General features: G+C 33.4%; 1 protein-coding gene and 1 long non-coding RNA gene across 2 annotated transcripts; one reads left to right on the top strand and one right to left on the bottom strand.

The window, feature by feature from the left end:
- The first annotated feature begins 4,013 nt into the window (after nucleotides 1–4,013).
- LOC117344357 lies at nucleotides 4,014–10,329 on the top strand. Its single transcript, XM_033907095.1, has 4 exons — nucleotides 4,014–4,052; nucleotides 4,941–5,515; nucleotides 7,383–7,496; nucleotides 8,534–10,329. Exons 1-4 carry the CDS (start codon nucleotides 4,032–4,034, stop codon nucleotides 8,688–8,690), a joined length of 867 nt encoding a protein of 288 aa, XP_033762986.1. The 5' UTR covers nucleotides 4,014–4,031; the 3' UTR covers nucleotides 8,691–10,329.
- A 641-nt stretch (nucleotides 10,330–10,970) lies between these two features.
- Nucleotides 10,971–21,087, bottom strand: LOC117343987. The gene is made up of 3 exons (XR_004536106.1): nucleotides 20,947–21,087; nucleotides 15,190–15,291; nucleotides 10,971–13,267 (listed from the first exon to the last, which is right to left on the bottom strand). It is a non-coding gene; the product is annotated as an uncharacterized LOC117343987 (long non-coding RNA).
- Nucleotides 21,088–22,218: the final 1,131 nt, after the last annotated feature.

Here is a 22,218-nt window from a genome sequence, read left to right as displayed (position 1 = left end):
TCAACCCAAAATTCGAGCTGATTTCTTAGCAAGTGTATTTCATGGTATATATATTTATTCCAGCATATTTTCATTTTAGGACGCTGCCCCTTCCGGTTCGCTATATTAGATTCTGTAGTCGAAATGCTTCTCTTAACCTTCTTTTACATACGACTTGAAGGAAGCTTCGTTTATGATTATATAGCGTTCATATTAAATTCCAATTAACTAGCATGTTACAATATAATCATAACGTGTATTAAAGTATTTTCTTAACTACATAAATGCCCGAAAATGAACACATTCTCAGAACATTCCCAACAAGTACTAGTCGCTCACTGGCTGTTGTGCAACACTAAAACCTTTGTTTGTTAAGACGGCAATTTTCCATTATCGCCAATATAAATATTTCTCCTTTTGCATGACTTTCTCGACTGTTGTATAATGGTATCTGAGGTACTTAATTTCCCTTCTCGTTTTTTATTCGAAATTCTCTTTTTGATTATTATTGATGGCAGTTCAGGGTTTTCTATTCGACCATTATTTGGTGCTTATTGTTGATGGTAGTTCAGGGTTTTATATTCGAACATTCTTTTGTTGACTCTTAAAAGTATTTAGTTGTTTAAGTCTAACATGTCTTAAAGTATTGCTATGGTAAATTGACTTTCAGTGCTTAATATGCTAAATTTTTCGTGTTGAGGTTTTTATTTCAAAGTACAAAATTGCTCTTGTGCAATATATATCCTAATTATTGGTGATGGCAACTGAACTTTCAGGACTTTCATTTCCTATGTTTCGTTTGTTGAATTTTCAGATATGTGACATGCATAAACAAATGCTATCCTGCTGCGACTCCATCAAGGTCATCTCGTAATAATAAAATTACATCATATAAAGAAGACATCCGATCATATAATAAAAAAGGCATCATATAATATGAAAATCGTATCATATAATAGGAAAATCACGTCATATAAAGATAATATGGCATCATATTATGATACATTTCATCATATAATGGTAATGTTGCGCCATATAATGATTTTTTACATCAGATAATGGCAACATCGCATTATATAACAGCAAAATGATGTCATAAAATGACAATATCTCACCATAAAATGATGATTTTGATATCGTAAAATGGTAAAATCAAATCATATAATGAACATTTATCGTACAAGACAGCTTTGGCGTTCCATATGTGCCACATTCTCTTAAGTACCATACTTTTATGTTAATTTTCATTTCTATGTAACCGTACTTGATAAAATACATGCATGAAACTATTTCCCCGAAATATGTTCTGTACACACAATTTAAAGTACAAGTTAAACGATGTAATGAGCAGAAAACTATATATCTATATCTATATATATTTGTACATGCTACAGGCTTTCTAATTGGACATAGCTTTCCGCGTCATAACTTCCGTACTGGTACGACGGAAGCGGGTTTCGATGATATTCAAGTACATATAAGGTGTACTTATCTGTTTGTTATCTTACTCTTTTTACATATATAATAAAAATATATATAAGCATTGTATATGTATAATTTAGAGAAAAACAACTTCATTAAACTCACATGCAAGCGAAATTGTAATTTTCTCTTAAGTCATTTTGTCTATTATGATCAGCATTACGATTTTGACGATACAATGTATGTCGGTATTTTCTGACTTAAGTTAGAATTACAATAACGTAAATATGCCGGTATTTTCTGTTTTAAGTTAGAATTACAATTACGTTAATATGTCGGTATTTTCTGTTTTAAGTTAGAATTACAATTACGTTAATATATCAGTATTTTCTGTTTTAAGTTAGAATTACAATTACGCTAATATATCGGTGTTCTCTGTTTTAAGTTAGAATTACAATCGCGTTAATATGTCGGTTTTCTCTGTTTTAAGTTAGAATTACAGTTACGTTAATATGTCAGTATTCTCTGTCTTAAATCAGAATTACAGTTTCGTTAGTATGCCATTATTTTCCCTTTTTAGTTAAAATTACAATTACGTTAGGTATGTGGAATATAGATGGACCAAAGAGGTGATCAGAAAGAAATTTATTTTCACCCGTAGTTATCATAACTTTCTTATATACTGTGTTTAAAATGAAAACAAATTACTTATTGTAATACATCTCTTGACCCAATCAACTCCCCTTGATGGTCAGCGTCCGCTCAATGCTTATGGTAGACTAGATTTGGATGTAGTATGAATCCAAACCAAACATTTATCTATTGTATTGATTATGTATTGGTTGAGGTGTTGATCCACACATGGCAATGGACATTATACATTTATAAAGTAGTTTTAACAGATGTTATGAACAGACATTGATCATTTACACATAACAATGAGTTATGGAATTTAACGGGCACTTATTAATTTTTATCTATACATAAACTTCCACTCAGCAATAATGATATTTGATTCAGAATTTTTCCAATATCTTGAATTTGACTTTTGCCAGATGATTTTTATTAGATAACCATTTTGTTTTTAGAATGATAATGTTGATTGGAATAAAACAAATAGTTGATAAAATACCAAATCAGACAATACAATTCCATCCTTGTGATATTTTGTGTGTATTGTGCAAGACATGATAGTCCATATTGAATATCATTTTTTTTTTAAATAGCAATTCCAATAGTTTGATGAAGAGTGATTTGCTGTTTATTGTTTCTGATAAAGCATGTGTTACACAATACTAGTTCTGATAAAGCATGTGTTACACAATACTAGATCCGATAAAGAATGTGTTACACAATATACAATGTTTTGTAAACAAGTGCATATATTTATTTGTATTCCAATTTCTCCATTGTTCTATACTGACATTACTATCATCCACTCTTTAACTTTTGGTAAATAAGGTATCCATAATTGTTCTGATAATTTTCAATATCACTTAGTTATTTTGATAATACCTATTACTTGCATACATATTATTTTCTAAAAATAGAAAATTTGAATTTTGTCACCCTGGATTTGTTAATAGGAAAATAATAATGAAATAATTTTACCATCTGTTCTTAAGCCGCTCTCTTCATATGAAAGAGATATTTATTACAATAACGTTATCGAAAAGTTGTATTATGTAATACAACCTTTTCAAAGATATTGTGACACATCAGTTTTTTACCAGTACATGTTCAGTTAAGATTAGTAACACCGGAATGAAATAAACTATGATAATAAAAATTGAATCAGTCAATATTCAATATGATTTCTTACTTTTATTTAATTATATCAAAGTTCTTTATTTGCAAAATATCTAACTAATTATCCTTCTTTGAAATAATACAATATATTACGATATTATTTATCATTTTAATTATACACTGTGCTTTTTTCTATATTTTACTTACACTAGTACTGTTACTGTTATAGCACTGTACCTATTCGTAAAGTAAAAGTAAATTCTGTATTCGTATCATTATTATTAAAACTCATTGAAGATATTTTTGATATTATTTTGTCTACAAATGAAGCTAAACTATCATTACTTAATCATTTTCTCAATAAAGATGAATGAATAATGAAATTCTGTAAAATCATTGCTTTTCTGGACATTCCTATTGATTACATGATGAAATGTATTTGTTAGTGTGACGTAGATTGATTTCTTAGTCAATCAGCCAATCGAATTCATTACGATTACTATGTATGCATTGATGCTTGACACAGTATCGACAAGCTAGTATTTCAATATTATCCTTTCTGTTTACTTAATTTTAACATGTTATTACAATACTGATTTAAATAGTGATAATTTCAATGTAGTATCAATTGTAAGTTAACGTATAAGAAAAAAGAGAAACTATCAATGCGACACTTCAAGCTAACCAATCTTGATATATTTCCGCCACAGATCACTTGTACTTGACATACACATCTGATTCACAAGAGTTTTATCAAGTGTATATCACGCGATAGGGAGGGAAAAAAATCTCACGATGTGGAATTCCAATCAACATCTTATTATAAATCAAAGAATTCATCCATGATAAGATATTTGTGAAGGAAGAAGCAATAGAAGAGAATGGGGATGAGGAACATAATGGTTGGTACTACATTAGTTACGACTCAACCCATCAGTCTTTTAAAACCACCTTAATATCTTGCCTATATAATTACTGTATATTTCTTTATTTTAGCAAACTATCCATTATCGGAGAAAAGCGATTGATAACACCGATGTTTTGTAAATGTTGATAGCATAAGACTCGAGTAAACAACATATGCATAATATGTTTAGCTAAACAATAGATTCATAAAATCTGTTCATTTAATTCGATATCTGATAAGGTGCCTTGACATGGATTTGACCTAAATTTCTACGACGCGTATCGTCGATAAAACAGAAGACGTTTATTCTTTAATAACATCTGGTCTTGTTATCGTTGTAAATCTTAAATGTCGTTTTAGTGATATGATTTATAATTTTGTCGGTATTTCTTTTTATTCGACATGGAAAAAACTTGTTCGTAGACATATCGTCAGTTCTTTGTTGAACGATAATGGTATATAAAAAACCCAACAATAACAAAAAAGGAAAATAAATAATTTGCTATCTGCTACATGATACAAAAGCAATGAACAGTCATCTACAATTCTTTTCAAGTCCTTTTCAATCATATTGTTACAACAACAAGTAATCTAGGTTGAAAGGTCATTACTGTATAAGAGCCAGTAATGATCTTTTAATGTTATCTATTTATTGTTCAGAGTAGAAAAAATCTGATTTATGCTCACATTGTTCTGTGTTTATTGATGATATATTTGAAAATTCAACCAAATATTTCATATTATGCCACAAATGCAAGCCATAGTTGGCGTTACTTTGTTGTCTCTTTGCATAAGATGAAAACAAACTTTTTTTTAGCTAGATATGTTTTCCCGTTAGTTTTGGTTTCTCAAACATCTCATTTATGATCGTTTCTCTCCCCAGATGGTGGTACTACTTTGTATTTTATTCTCAACGGCTTCCTGTGAGATGCTGCAGGATTTCAAAAACACGGAACTCGATCCGGGACGTGTTACACATCTTGATTTTGATAATGTTTTATCGAACATTGAGAAAGTTAAGAAGAATCATGATGCTGACACGACGAACTTGGATCGTGACTCTGAAACGACAGTTAATAAGGTTGACATAGCAACTTCACATCAAGATCATAATATTGTTCCGGACGGTAACCATGGTGAAAATGGCAATGAACTTGACACTACTATTTTCAATGAGTTTGAAGATCATATAGAAAGCACAGATCTTGACCTTGAAAATAGACATGACGGGCAAAATAAGAGAGATGAGAATATTTACACTGAACAAATTAACAAAGACGATCTTCCTCATCTTTCCACTAAAATGGATCCGGACAAGGTTATGGATACTTATCCTGGGTTGTTTCACACAAAAGAAGAAATTGATTTCATGAACGAGAAGACAAACGAGGACAACATGCTCGCTGCTTTCCAGGATCTTAAACTTGAAGATAATGACCGTGACAACTGCTGTCCAACGTAAGTAAGACCACGTGTCTTGTCTACATGTCTATTTAAGAGATAATCTGAAAAATTGAGCAATCACACAAAATATCAAAATCTTTCAAAAACAAATTGTGAGTAAGATACAGTAGAGCAAAAATGAATTTTAATGCAGCATACTGATGTTTGTCTTGGTCAGTGATGCTAAAGGCATAAAGTTATTACAGGAGGCGACCCAAACCTCGCAATAGGTCAAAAGAAATGTCCAAATCTGGATACGCAGGTGAAAATGTTCAATAATTTCAATAAATACCATAATATTCAATATTATATATATTATATATATTTTGACTTCTTAATCGTATGACTATTCACATGAACTAAAACGTGACAAGCAGGTTACGATAATGATCGGTACTTAAAATCCACCAGCAGTTTCTACCACCTGCAATCTCACAAGATTGTACAAAAGACATCAGATTGAATATAAGCCTCACCTTATGTTATTGTTGAAGGTCATTTTTACACCACCTCCTTGACTAAAATTGTTTCTATAAAGACTATCGCGTAAAGAGGATGTTAGATGGAAGTTTCTCAAAAATAATGTTTCATATTGTAGTCTCTTTTAATACAATATATATTTTATTCAATATTTTAATATTTTACGGTAAAGGTTTTTTATCAGTCGATAAATGGTTTTAATGACGCTTTGTATATCACGAGCCTACCATATTCCTACCTACTCATCCGCGATGATATGCCTACCTTGTGTTCTATTGCATGTATGTAGTTATACCTACCTAGTACCTCCTTACCTACCATACCTACCCATACCTACCATACCTACCACCTACCCATACCTACCATACCTACCATACCTACCATACCTACCCATACCTACCATACTTACCATACCTACCCATACCTACCATACCTACCCATACCTACCATACCTACAATACCTACCATACCTACCATACCTACCCATACCTACCATACTAACCAACCTACCATACCTACCCATACCTACCATACCTACCATACCTACCATACCTACCATACCCTACCCATACCTACCCATACCTACCCATACCTACCATACCTACCATACCTACCATACCTACCATACCTACCATACCGACCATACCACCATACCTACCGAACCTACCCAGACCTACAACTACCCAAACCTACCAGACCTACCAGACACACCTAACCACCAACCTACCAGACCTACCATACCTACCACTACCAGACCGACCCAGACCTACCATACCCTAACTACCATCAGACCTACCCAACTACCATACCACATACCTACCAGACCACCATACCCAACCACCATACCTACCATACCAACACCAACCTACCCAACCTACCATACCTACTCCATACCTACCATACCTACCATACCCACTACCTACCATACACAACCACCCATACCTACCATACCTACCATACCTACCATACCTACCATACCATACCTACCATACCTACCATACCTACCATACCTACCATACCTATCATACCTACCATACCTACCATACCTACCATACCTACCATACCATACCTACCATACCTATCATACCTACCATACCTACCATACCTACCATACCTACCATACCTACCATACCTATCATACCTACCATACCTATCATACCTACCATACCTACCATACCTACCCATACCTACCATACCTACCATACCTACCCATACCTACCATACCTACCCATACCTACCATACCTACCCATACCTACCATACCTACCATACCTACCCATACCTACCATACCTACCATACCTACCCATACCTACCCACGGACTCACCTAATCACTAAAACATTCTTGATCAAATTTGTCTTATTAATGAAATAAATGCTATTTTTGGTGTGGTTTTTTTTCAGAAAAACTCGGTACAAGCCTGTGCAGGGAAATAGGACTAATGTGCAAAATACCTTGAAAATGATAGTTTATCTTAACAAAAGATATCAAGTCATCCCTGTTCCTGATCCTTGCAAGTCAGTATAAAAATTCTTATCATAACGAATTTAATATCAGCGACTATTTATCCCATTACATGTATGATCACAAATAGTTGTTGTACTGTACTTTGTATTGCACATACATATATAGAGGGTATCTAACAGTGACTTCTGTAATACCAAATATATTTCACGAGTGGGGCTGATATTTTGATATTTTTCACGAATGAACAAAAGCACTCAAGAAAAATATCAAATTATCACGATTGAAATTTATTTGATATTACTGAATAAACTGTTAGATTTTCTGTTTATTACATTTTTATAGCAAAATGTACCGGGACAGCATTTAATTTTCCCTATTGTCGTTTGTTAGCATTGTTTTGTTTGATTGGTCAAATAAAAAAGTGATATTTTTTTTACACTAGTGAATTTTTATAGAATATATAATTGTCGATATTTCAGTGGTAAAAATGTAATAAATCGTATAAAGTCATTATTACAAATCTTCAGATTTCATTTATCTATTCATATTTATACGTTTTGATAAACATAATATACTGTAAACGTACCGAATTTGGCGTGTTCAAATTTTTGCGAATTTTCTAGTTTGAACACATCATCGCATTCATAAATTAGAGCAGTGATAATTTAGCGTAATGTTTCCAGTGCGGAAAGAGCTAAGATAAGATTACCACTAAATTATGTACGGTTTTTAGTATACTGATATATTCAATATATCATACCGATAACTCAAACATTTTCTTATTGGTTATATTAAATGACAAAATGATATTTTGAATAATATCCGCAAAAAAAAAAAAAAAAAAAAACCCAAAAACCCACTTATTGACCTATCATTTGCTTACATGATACACTTTTTATTAAGTGTCAATATTGATAGGAAGATGATTACGTTTCATACTAACTGTTTTACTTCACAAAATTTCATTTATTTTCTTCCGTAATATTTTGTAACATCAAATTTAAGTAAACGGTCATATATTCATTTGAATAGGTAATTATATTTTGAACTATTCACATCGCCCATATGTATATTTTATTTGTTGCAGAAACGGGACTTGTGATCAGTGTAAATTGGAAAACGTCATCATTTGGCTTCTTGTGCATTCGGACGTTGACGACGACTCCAAACTAAAAATGAAGTTTGATGCTTTTAGTGTACCAATGTACTGTTCATGTAAAAAGTTGAACTGTATAAAACAGTGATCCATATATTTCATTATCCATCGTCCTGACATAAACACACGGATCCGTACTTGTTAACTTAATATTTGTTTTGTCAGTTAGTACTGACAGATTACAGACCGTGATTGCCATTTTGCAGAAATGGCACGTGTCATATAAAATAGCGATGTATAAGGGAATTAACCATAACATTTGAGGTAAAATTCTGAGAACATAGACAGTTGTTAATACAAGTATACTAAAGAAGAACGACGGCTTTAAGGATTGAAAATCATGAAAAAAATTAAAGCAATAACGACCAAAGTCACTGAGTAACAAGGATTAAATGTTTGTTTTTATGAGTAGTTTGCTTATAAAATTAATCTTGTGCTGGGGAAAAGGACGCTGCATTGATTTTTGATAGGTCGTACAGTCAGATCTTAGTATAAAGGCTACTTAATAGAGCTGAAAAGGAGACCATTATTGAGTAAAATTATATGTAGGTTGATAGACAACGAATTGTGTATCATAGGGAACTTGATATATGTGGTTCGTCTGTGTAGATTGATGTGTGTGAGTGAGTAACAAAGTATTGAAATGTTATTTGATATATGTAGTGTATGTATTTATGTTTTGCAAATGTAGTGGATGGACGGGTACGTACCTTTTTCTGAAAGTTTTTTTTATATTTCTTTTCTTTTCAAAAGAGTGTTTTTTTTCAATACAGTGACAATGATAGTTCATACATGTATAAACTAAATAATAATTTATTTAAAAAAATTGTCTTTCATATGATTACATATCGTACAATACAAATTATACAAAGAATATCTTTATCGCTAACGATTGCTTAAAGAGAGTTATTGTGTCATTTAATATGATACTGTTATAAGGAAAAAAGAGGTGAAATGAAAGAACGGGAAGCTGATAATAGTACAGAAAAAGGACAGAGGAAAAGAAAAGATAGATATCACAACAAGCATGTCATTGAAGGAAGTCAAGACTGAACCAGGTTATAATTTAGGTTAAATCACAAAATAGTTACTGAATAATTAGAATTTTGATAGAGGAAGAAGAATTTTTTATCAGTCTTATTCATGTCAGGTTACAGGCGATATCGATTATTTTGATCCATTTCTTTTATCCATTTACAACAAAATTGTAGACATTGGTCACCTTTACCATATGAAATACATTTTTGAACCACACAGTTTTCTTTTATTACATTTACTAGAGCCATAACAGCAGGAGTTCCATTTGTAGATATAGGATTTGATAAGAAGAACAATCTCATTGTCGATACGATTATGAATGCCTGTATCATGAACATTTACCATTCAACCAACAATATTTCTTAATTAATCGGTAATGTGATTTTTAGTGCTTCTAATAGCCTTTCAAGACTTGCCAGAAACTTCCAAACATCCTCACATTTCCAGAACAAATGCACAATTGTCTCCCTTTCTCTATCACAAAAAATACAATTAGTGTTGTTAGATAATCCTACTTTATACTCATAAGAGTAGATTGTTAGAATATTATGGTTAACCTGTAGCCAGCGGAATTGAGAATTTTTAGTTGTTTGAAAAGGAATACTGCATTTTGTACCATTTCTCTTAATTGTAGTTAAAGATATTTTCCCGTTTTTGCTGACCATTTATTATGTTAACATCATTTTGGAGAATAATAATTTGTTATTGTACAAAACACAGTGAGGAATTCATTAAAAAAATAAAAAATAAAAAGTTTTATTGTCTTTTATTTTGCTTATTCTGAATGGTAACGAGGGATGCACATCATGGATCATGACATGATGTGCTTTTATGACTATGTACTGTATACTTATGATATAGAAAGAGTAGGTATTTATGTTACTGTGAACATGTATATAAGATATCTGAGACTATAGAAGTAGTGTACTCAATGACATATGCTATATACTGATATAAGTGTAGGTATATATGTGTGAAGATATGTTTTATTTCGGGGAGATACTACAATACCTAACATGAAACGCTCTATATGTTTACGATCCCCCCCCCAAAAAAAATGCAAAAGTGTCTTAAATGCATCGGATGTAAGATATATCCTCAAAAAAATATCGTCCGTTTTAATTGATTTGTTTAATTGATATATCTACATAATGTGTAAAGATAGAGTTTACCTTGAGTACAGTTTGCAAACAAAATTTGTTTCATACCCCGATGAAACTAAAAAAAATGACATCAATGCTTAAATGAAAGAAGAAAGTGTTTTGATATAGGAAATATATCTTTAATGATACATTTATTATGACCAATGACAAAGAACACAAAACGAAAGAAACACCAAAAATACTTTATTGCTCAAACATCTTAATCTTGAACATGTTGTTATTCAAGACACTTGTTTGTAGCTTAAAGTTCTTTCTTTGAGGATAACATGCAAATGAAAATTAACAACTTCACATCTCTCGGAGTTCACATTATAAGGTGCGTTTAATAGTAATATATACTTCTTAAAGGGCTTTCTTCATTTTTTTTTCGCGCTTGATCACAAGATGACTATTACAATATCATTAATAAAACTTCAAGCTACAGGAATTAACACACAATAATGGTATATGTAACTTATATGTAACTGATCGACGTATCTATATCAAAACGACACCGAGAAACAAAAGACAGAACTGGAACGCTTTGGTACGTAAGGTGTAGCAACTATGTGAAATCGGGAGGAAAAAACTGCACGAAAGTGTTTAAGGTGAAAAATGAATGATTTGAAAATGTTCAAAGGGATAAATCTTTCATCATACAAAGGCCATTTGTCCATCATAAGATTACGAAAAAATAACAATAATAAAACATAAATAAAATTGTGTTGGGATTACGTAATGTCATTATGACCCAACAACACCACATGTTGAAGCTGTGAAAAGCAGATAATTTGTGTATCGTGTTTCTGATAACATTGTCCCGATCTTTTGAACTGATAGTCTGATCCTTATTTGACGTTCACATAGGTAACCTAATCAAATTATAAACAATACGAGCACTTGGCAGATTCGTATAAATCTACAAAGAATAAGGCTCAAGTACACAATACAGCTATGTAAAAAAAAGAAAATAATCAAAATTACTCAAGTTAAGAACTACACAAATACGAACGATGACGTCAAATCAATGATTATATAAATAAACTACATAGTAAACCATGAAGATTAATAAAAACTGACTGACAGGCAGAACAAAACACGAAAGATCTATATGATCGGTGTACGGAGTGAAACCAAACGAACTTTAATAACATACAATATATAGAGAGACAACAGTTGCCTTGAGTTTATGATAATGTTGAAATATAAACTAGTTCACCGGAGCTCAGGCAGAAATTATACCAAAAAATGATGACAAAATAACGCACTATGACCAGGTGAAGGATGGCTTATTTAGATTTTAGATTTCAAAACTTTTCATTGGTTCACTCTTTGGAAATGAAATCACAGAATTTGCAGATATAATAGAAAAGAGCTAGAACACTTAGTCAACTGATGTAGATCCGATTATAATCATATTATTTAGTCTATGATGATCACCTATTAACAAATATATTTGAAAGCTTCTCATACTAAGGTTACATGCTAACTTCCACCAATATTCCTTGAAGCATGGCTGATAAAAGTGTGAAAAACTGAGTTGACGGATTGACAGACAGACGTGGAGGAAACATATAGTCCTCCGGTTTCATAGGCAGGGGACTAATAAAATGATAAATATACCAATTTTCCTGAATTTTATTGATTTGAATTTGTAAAATAACGCTAAATCCATAGGACGGAAGGTCAGATAAATTCACAATAGTTATAAATATGCAATTATAAAATTTACATGTGTCAGTACTTGTACAATACTTGTTGTTCTTTAATAATTCTTCGTGCTCGGTAGAACTCCCTTCGGTTTTTCTCAATTTTGCAATAAAAGAACGTAATGACAACACACATGGATACGAGCAAAAATCCGGGAATTCCGGCGATGAGCCAGCTGTATAGATCGATCACATATATCCGTACAATCAAGTTCATCTCCGCTATTAGTGTACTCTCCGAGGTCTCAACAACACACTGATAAATTCCGGAGAATTCAGGCTGTACATTTTTCATAATCAAAATTGAGCTGTTTGGGGTTATAAATGCTCCTGTTGCATCCTCGGAATGTAGTTTATCATATGACGTCACCGGAACTGAAAATGGAATTGTCCACGTGACTGTGACGTCATCGCTAGAGATGTTAAATAAACTCGGAATGCATTCGAATACAGCTGTGCTCTCTTTAAATGCTACGTAGGTCTCCGGGGGCCTTTTAATGAAGGCGTTATGTTGGAAGTCTTCGCCAGATGGTAAATAACAATGTATACAGCGGTCTGCCTGCGTGGAATGTGATTGGACCGTCGTATCATTGATGTTTGTGATATTTTCTTTGACATTATTTGGAATAGACATAGAATTTGTGATAGAGGCATCCTTAATGATAAGAAAGAGGAGGATGATCTGCACAAGGGATTTTCGTAGAAAGCTGCCTCCTGCTGACAACATCACGTCTGTGACATGGACATCCGAAGCCTGTATATGAATATTGTTTTTTCTGCAAAGAAACAATATAGTAAAGTTAATAGTTTGACACAGCTTACTTGCCGTGAAATATTGTCTTTCACTAAAACCGATATTGCATATTTACAATACAGATGTAAAACTGCTTTAGACACTAATGTGATCTCGTATATAAATGACGTCATGCGTATATACACAACAACACGCTATGATATCAGCAGTACAAAAACAACAAGAACACCGACATCGTAACGAAACCGTAATTCTTACTCAATATAGATACACGTAGTACAAAATAATAAAAAACATATATAAAAAAAAACCCAAAAACAACATAGATTTGCATTAAGATAATTGTAAAAGGACTACATCCGCCATACAAATGAATGTCAAACCTGTGTTAAATTACAATCTCAAATGAGAGATAGAGTGAAGACAAAGGGACCACTAGGCCAACAAGCCTCGAACACGTATTTCATATCGCATTAGGAAAAAGAATGAGAATATGATTTTGACTATAAAACTTTCCCATGGCCTTCATCATCTCCGTCTGTCATCGACATCCGTCAGGGAAATCGTGGCAATAGAAAGTCATTGAATATCGAATCAAATGGGACTGTTCACACCATAGGCAGAGGATATAGGGATTTTGCTATATATATATAATGGAAAAGTAACCATTGGGAAATTGAAACTACCACGCCTATTTATAAAGCTAAGCTGTAAGCCATCCTTGTTGGTTGCCTTGTAAGTAATGATCGAGGTAAGCGGCTGTGATGTTGTAGTCTGTTTGAGTACACTTCTAAGCATGTTCATGGAAAAGGGAGTTTCATATGAAATTAGTGAAGGTGTTCGATACTTTAAATACTAGATGAGAGTACGATCCTTGTTTGTTTTGTATTTTTGGTAAGAGATCGGTGTGAATTTTACAAGTAGAGGTGATATAACCTTCATGTGTAAACAAATCTCAGTAAAGAGTTCTTACTACATTTGTAGTTCTTACAAGTATACTGGTTCCTTACTATACTTAGCAGTGCAATAGTTCAGGGACTCTGATCACTAATTTTTAGAAATATTTGATGGTTTAATAACTCAGAGTGAGCATAAGTTCACTGATTTAACTCGGGCATGCACTAGTACATGTACATCGGTTTTGTCCAACACATGACTCTATAATAATTCGGGGTGAGCATAGGTACACTAGCCCTGTCTAACACTTGACTCTAGAATGATTTAGGGTAAGCATAAGTACACTAGCCCTGTCTAACACTTGACTCTAGAATGATTTAGGGTAAGCATAAGTACACTAGCCCTGTCTAACACTTGACTCTAGAATGATTTAGGGTGAACATTAGTTAACTAATCCTGTACAATTCTTGGAGTATAACAACTTAAGATGAGCATTAGTACCGTTCTGGTTCGGATTAGGGAGTTTAATTTTCGCTTTATGGTCATAAATGCTCTCTTCCCGTTTACTTTCAGATTTTGTTTTTGATTTTTTGATTACGCTTATGTTTCATCCCTACTCCAGTAATCATATAACAGAACTTTCCTAACACAAACAATCTGACTTCTCACAGCTTTAGTTCATGCTGTCAAGAGGTTACACAGTATAATAGTAAGTCTTATATGGACAAATGAAGATAACGTTATAAAGTTTTGTCTTTTCCTGTTAAAATTCTAACCATGTAGAGAAATGTAGCGGTACTACTAACTACTACTCTAATCGAGTAAACTTGAAACAACAGATAACACCAATACGCAAACGAACTGAATATCGAATCAACTGGGACATTTAAACACTGTAGGCTGGGAGAACATGGATGTTACAATCTAGAAATGGAAAACTGACAATAGGAAATTTGAAATCATCACGTTTATCATACAGCTGAGATAAAATTATGACAGTGAAAACGGATAACTTATCTACAATGTTCTATTCGTAGTATCACTCACCATCACGGGTGGTACACGCATGGCTACACTACGCGTAATCTCACATGACGTCATCGTGCGACGGTCACCATGTTACGTGTATGGCTGGCGTCAACGTTTGTCCTGCAAAAACAAAAACATAACCTCAGGTTGACTATTTAAAAAATGTGTAGGTTAATGTGTTTTGTGGTCGTAAGTATGATGAATCCATTGGGATGTGGCAGGCGAACATTGAGTAATGAAACCAAACTGAGAGCAAAACATATTTATAACGTATCCATATTTAAATCTCCTAACCGAACATTCTATAGTATTGTTTATTAAAGTCACAGTTATAGAGACGGGTTATTATTTATTTTAAAATGCAGTGTCACTGACGGCGTATACACCGCATGCCATAAAAATACATAAACAGCAACTGTGATGCAGAAATATATATAATTTACACCAAGAAACAAAAAATTGCAATAACATTATCAGCTGCCAAATAACGATAGCTTATAACACCGAAAGTTGTATGACAAATAGGGAAAACATGTATCAACATGTATCAACATCTTAAAGATGAAAAGAAAAGCTTTTGGAGCGTGTCTAAGATACGAAATACTTAGTTTTGTATGAAATATATACAACAATGATTGTGTTCATTCGATCATAATTACTCTATGTCGGAAAAGTAGCATATTTACATAATGTATTGATAACACTGTCAGATGAATTATGTATTGTTTACTTATGATGGTCAAGTTAAAAGTACTAAATGGAAAGTATGCATAAAGATTGGCACATACATAGGCTTAATTGATATTTATTTGTTTGTAAAGTTTGTATACCACTGCTGTTAGTTGCAGGACTGACTCTGCTTTAAAAAAAAGGGGACACTAAATAAAGATAAAGAGAAACCGAGATTTTTACAAAATCGTTGTTATTCCAGCCTTAAATAAATAAAACGAATGAAAAGACCATGAAATAGAAATCTAGATATATGTGTTTCGTCCTCACAACGAGAACGGGACAGTGACCAAGGAGCTTCCAGGCTATAGATACATTATCCTGGAAAATCTCTTACTTCACACCACATCATTCAAATGTTCTTCAGCAACCTTTCCCATAGGAAAACCCAGAAATGCCACTCGCATAAATCGTGATATCTGGATCAGAGTAAATGGAAACCGAGGACTCGTCAGTGAGGCTAGAAAATGAAATAATAAAATTGGCCTAAAACAGTGTGTCACAATACAGAAAGGGGTTCAGTGATCAAATTCACCTATACATTGACGAAACAACGTCAGGGATGAAAAATGACAAGTAGCAGATTAATTTCATATCCAAACCTGGATATCATATCGTTTCCAAGTAGCTATGTAACATCTGGCCTTATTCGTCTTGTTCACTTTTCCATGACCCCAATGTTATAACGGTTTAGTTTACTCACTGGTCTTTCATTTTATATGTTACATTACACCTCCAGGATATGGCACCGGGAGGTATGCGGATATCTCCCGGAAAAACCGTGAGACAAGCGTAGAACATATGTAATATAGAAATGCCACCTCGGCAGTATACAGCCACGCATGAGCTGGTGATGTGTATATAATATATACATCTTCCACCATTAGTACACGTGTAACAGTAAGAAACAACAGAGAAAACACAGCCATACGAAACCGTCATTTTAACTCAAAATTGATAAACCGAGATCAGAATATGATAAAGATATGCATGGTGACACTTGAACAAAATTACAAGGATATTAAGACCAGGTATTTCAAAAGATTAAGCGTCTTCTGATTCACCAACGACACACGCCATACACATCTAGGTCACGACACACATCATACAAATCTAGGTAACGACACACGCCATACAAATCTAGGTCACGACAAACGCTATAGAAAAATCTAGGTCACGACACACACCATACAAATCTTGGTCACGACACATGCCATACCAATCTAGGTCACGACACACGCCATACAAATCTAGGTCAAATGTGGGTTAAATCACATTCTCAAAAAGGTAACTAGGACGCTGACACTATAGACGAGTATTTCTGAACAGCTATGCATCTGTCCATGTGTATCATATCACCGTACTTGATGATGTTTAAAAAAATAAAGTCAACCGGAAAAATCACTTATGTGGGACACAAGGTCATCCGATTGGAAAATATTGAGGTCATAAACTATACTGCATGTACTTAACATTTCTTAATTCTTTTACTGTTCCCTTTTATATTTCATGATGCATACTAATGTTCTAAAGAAGGATTTAACTCGTATAACCCGTATAACAGAACATGATTGTATATATCTGAGTTTATTTCCATATCAAATGTCAGTAATAACAACCTCAACTTAATTAGATAAAGTGTTGATTGATAACAAAAGTACACAATGTGGCTTTTGTTTCAAAAATAACGCTTAAATATAAACTTTGCATAGTAGATGCAGAAAGTCTAGAGGATAACATGTTCCGGAATAGAATAAAGACAATTTAAATTTAAGCGAGTTCCTATATATCGATACTAAACTTTGCGGAGAGGTGACAGAACCATAATCAGTTAGTGATGGAAAGGATAATTTGTTGAAAGGTAAATCTACAATACAATTCTTATTACTTCCTCATTAAGGAGATATTCCTTTGTTGATTCCTAAAAAATCGGTAAATAACAAAAAGACACAACCGGATAATTTTTGTGAAAGACAAACATTACGCGTCCTTTAGGTTCTGATTTTGTTTTGACTATTTATGTGTACAGCTACTACACAGGCAGTTTACTTAATACTTCCTTTCATTATCTTACAAATTTACTTGTTCTGAAATTATATCCATTAAATATATATAATTTTTTGATAATTACATCAATATATTTCCAATACAATGTATACACCTGTTTCGATATTGACGGACATGGTAAATCGAAGAAGGAGAAACTCATGATTTCCCGTAACATTTTCTGAAATTTGTATTTCTGTAATTGTCCAATTACCATACCCTGGAATGACGTCACGTTTAGCTTATATACAATTACTATCGGGCTGGTGTAATAGATATCCTATCAGACTTATTTATACAATAAGGTATGTTGATTATATATGTTATATGTATAACGTACTTTACCATGAGTACAGGAGTTCAGACTTAATTGTGTTGTACTTATAGTACATTTGTAGCTGTGATGTCAATTTGTTACCAAGGACGCAGACATAGTACACGCAGGTTATATTAGCTCTATCTACACTGCACAAAAACTTACAGAATATCGCTGTATAAAAAAAACCTTACTTCTAACTCAAGTTAATTAAACCGTTGGTAGATATTGATATCTGAAAAGGAACGTAGTGTAACAAAACGTTTAACACCATCTACTTCAGTCCCTCAGCGAGAGAACTGGCACGGTGACAATGGAACGATCGGGCATATGAGCGAACGTGTCATAATATGTCATAACATGTCGCATCGCATACGAGCACGGAGTATTTTCGCATCAGACTGTGATTCAGACAAATCTATCAAAAGTTTCTCAACCCTGTAAGTTAATATTTTCAACTTTGATATATAAACGATGCAGTTAGAGAAACATTCAGAGGATAAGTACAATTTATAAAAAGTATCGCTCATTAAAATACAATTTAAATCATTATGCAGTTACTACGCTATACAGATTAGACAGTGGCTGATACGGATACCATTCCATTAAAATACAGATGATCTGGCGATGGCCGGGAAAGATTCCACTCTGATTAAAATATTCCACTCTGATTAAAATACAGATCTAGCGATGGCCGGGAAGGATACCATTCTGATTAAAATACAGATCTGGTGGTGGCCGGTAAGGATACCATTCTGATTAAAATACAGATCTGGCGATGGCCGGGAAGGATACCATTCTGATTAAAATACAGATCTGGTGGTGGCCGGTAAGGATACCATTCTGATTAAAATACAGATCTGGCGATGGCCGGGAAGGATACCATTCTGATTAAAATACAGATCTGGCGATGGCCGGTAAGGATACCATTCTGATTAAAATACAGATCTGGCGATGGCCGGTAAGGATACCATTCTGATTAAAATACAGATCTGGTGGTGGCCGGTAAGGATACCATTCTGATTAAAATACAGATCTGGCGATGGCCGGTAAGGATACCATTCTGATTGAAATACAGATCTGGCGATGGCCGGTAAAGATTCCACTCTGATTAAAATATTCCACTCTGATTAAAATCCAGATCTGGCGATGGCCGGGAAGGATACCATTCTGATTAAAATACAGATCTGGTGGTGGCTGGTAAGGATACTATTCTGATTAAGCTACCAGGCTATTGATAATAATCCTCGAACATCTCTTACTTCACATCACATCATTCTAATGTTCTTCAACAACCCTTCCCTCTAGAAAACTCAGAAAAGTCACTCACATAAATCGCAATATTTGGACCAGAGTAAAAGAAAATCGAGGACTCATCAGTGAGGATAGGAAGTGAAAAGTGTGGAAACCTTGCTGTGAAGTCTTGGGGAAAATAATGAAATTGGTCTAAAATAGTGTGTCACAATACAGAAAGGGATTTAGTGATCAAATTCACCTATACAGTGACGAAACAGCGTCTTCTCTAGACAGGGGCAGAGACGAAGAATACCAAAATTCCAAGCATTCTTTGTGATAAGTAGCAGATTAATTTCACCGAACCCTGGATATCATCCATATCAACATCAATTTGCACATAAACTCCACTAACGAATAGTCACAAAATTTGAACAACAGGTTACATCAGAAAATTTAATTTTCCCCGAACATTTATTTCCTCTTTCATCGAATACTAAACAAAAGTGAAAGTCTGTGAAGTGAAATATGCCAGGCCCCGATTTCATTAAAATTCTTTAACTCTTTAACTCAAAATTTATATGGAAAAGCATTACGAGAATAAAGGAACTATTTAGAAATTCTGTATTATTTTCATATGAATTTTTATTAAGCTACGCAAATCCCTGGTAAGAGAATATCGATGAAAGTATGGTTTAATATGAACCATTGTTTGGAATATTCGCATGAAATTTGAATATGTGATATATATATTTTTACGACAATGGATATCTTTATAGATGCAGATGTATACATGTTTGACAGAACACCTCTTCCAATAGTTTGACGAACTCTGTTCATGTAATAACGTTGTAACTTTTATCTAGTTCATATAGACATCGAATCCATCATGATTAAGATACATACATTTAAACGTCACATGTTTTGTTGTTAATGAATATACATGACACAACAATATGAGTAAATGCTATACTTAAACCATAACTTTACAGTGTATTAAAGCCTCCATGTTACAGTATATAAAGTATTTTTAACTTACAACTTTCATTTCGTTTTTCATTAAATCGCGACACCATGTATTTTAAAAAGTATCTAATCAACCACGTATAAGAAACATATATTTGGTACATTAAGTATTTCAAACCAGAGTCGTAAGAATAAACATCAGTGTAAACGGAACACTCCTTTAGCTAAAAAAACCCCAAAATGATGTCCGGCGAAAACCAGGCAGTTACGACAGGCACTTTAACAAGAGCTCTGACAAGAACGACTTTACAACCCATCATTAATAAACTAATAGAGCATATATGTATACTCTTAACTGCTAATGGTCCCGTGTACGCCCAATCAAGATGTGTCGACACTCAGGGAAAGTAATCGACATCATACAGCAATCAGGCGACACGTTATGTGAATAACTCCCTAAGTAATTGACTTAATTAGTGGCTTACCTGCAGCTTGTAATTTCACATCGACGTTTGACAGGAGACCTTTGAGATAATAAGTCAAATTGACCCATACGATATTATCCGCAATATTACATTTATCAGATCTACGTGATGCCCGTGAGGGGGCACCATACAGGGTTCCTGTGCTATCGAGAAATAAAATTGCGCTATATTTATATACGTGTTACGGAGCTGTAGAGTAAAAATAGTCTCCCGGCACCCGTGACACATCAGCTTTATTGAAACCAGATTGCAGAAAATATTCTCAAGGTAAAAGCGAGAAGAAAAAGGCTGCTGCGGAGTGATATGTATTATTATGTGTGAATCTATGAATGCAAGAGCTTGGTGCATTGTCATACACTGGTAAAAAATTGTCAGCTTAGTGACAATAACATAGATAATACCATTGTATGATCTGATCGTTGTAATAATCATTTTTTAGCGCACGATAAATTGATATGATAATCATTGGCATGTATATATTAATAATTGACTGTAATTTTTAGATAAGAGTTTTTTGTGATAAAACTTGGAATATGTATGATGACAAAACTTGGGTTAAGAACACTCTGGGCGGGCAGACATATATGCCGGTGTGTTGTATCATCGCGTGGAAGATCACGTCTCGTTAGCGTTCGCGCTTAGGTCAACGTCACTGTAAATATCACGTGCATACACGCGCACACATTATCGTGCCAACAATATATACAGTTATCGAGACATTTTTATTATATTGACAAAATGTGGTTATTGTCACAAATTTGCGTTGTTTATACGATAAATAACGACTGTATTTATGGATTACGGAATAAAAAAGATGTGTTTAACGGCTCAAAAGTCGTCATAGTTATATATCTATTAAAGATTTAAATTTAATTTTAAATATTGATACAGTTAATGATATAATTAATGAAGTCTAGATTTTCATCCTCGTACCATCCATGGTAATGTGCAACAATATAACATTCCACAAATTCTATGCAGTACACAGTGATCGATTTTTTATGTAACTTAAGGCTAACATTTTATCAAACCCTTGTTTTACCTACCATTATCAAGTTTAAAATTACATTTTAATCATTTTTTTATTCATTTATTTCTTTCTTTCTGTGGCCTGGTTAATTTCGATTCCGGATATGTTCTGCTATATATTTCACTGATATTTATTGGTTAAGTTTGGTTGTGTATTGTTTAACGCCTAACAACTAAGGTCATTTAAGAGTATATTAACTCATTGAATCTGATAATTTCCACAAAGAACATGCGTCTGGGTGA

Source organism: Pecten maximus, chromosome 15 (assembly GCF_902652985.1).
Source record: "Pecten maximus chromosome 15, xPecMax1.1, whole genome shotgun sequence".
NCBI classification, from domain to species: Eukaryota; Metazoa; Mollusca; class Bivalvia; order Pectinida; family Pectinidae; genus Pecten; species Pecten maximus.
This window is presented reverse-complemented; position numbering and strand designations above follow the sequence as displayed.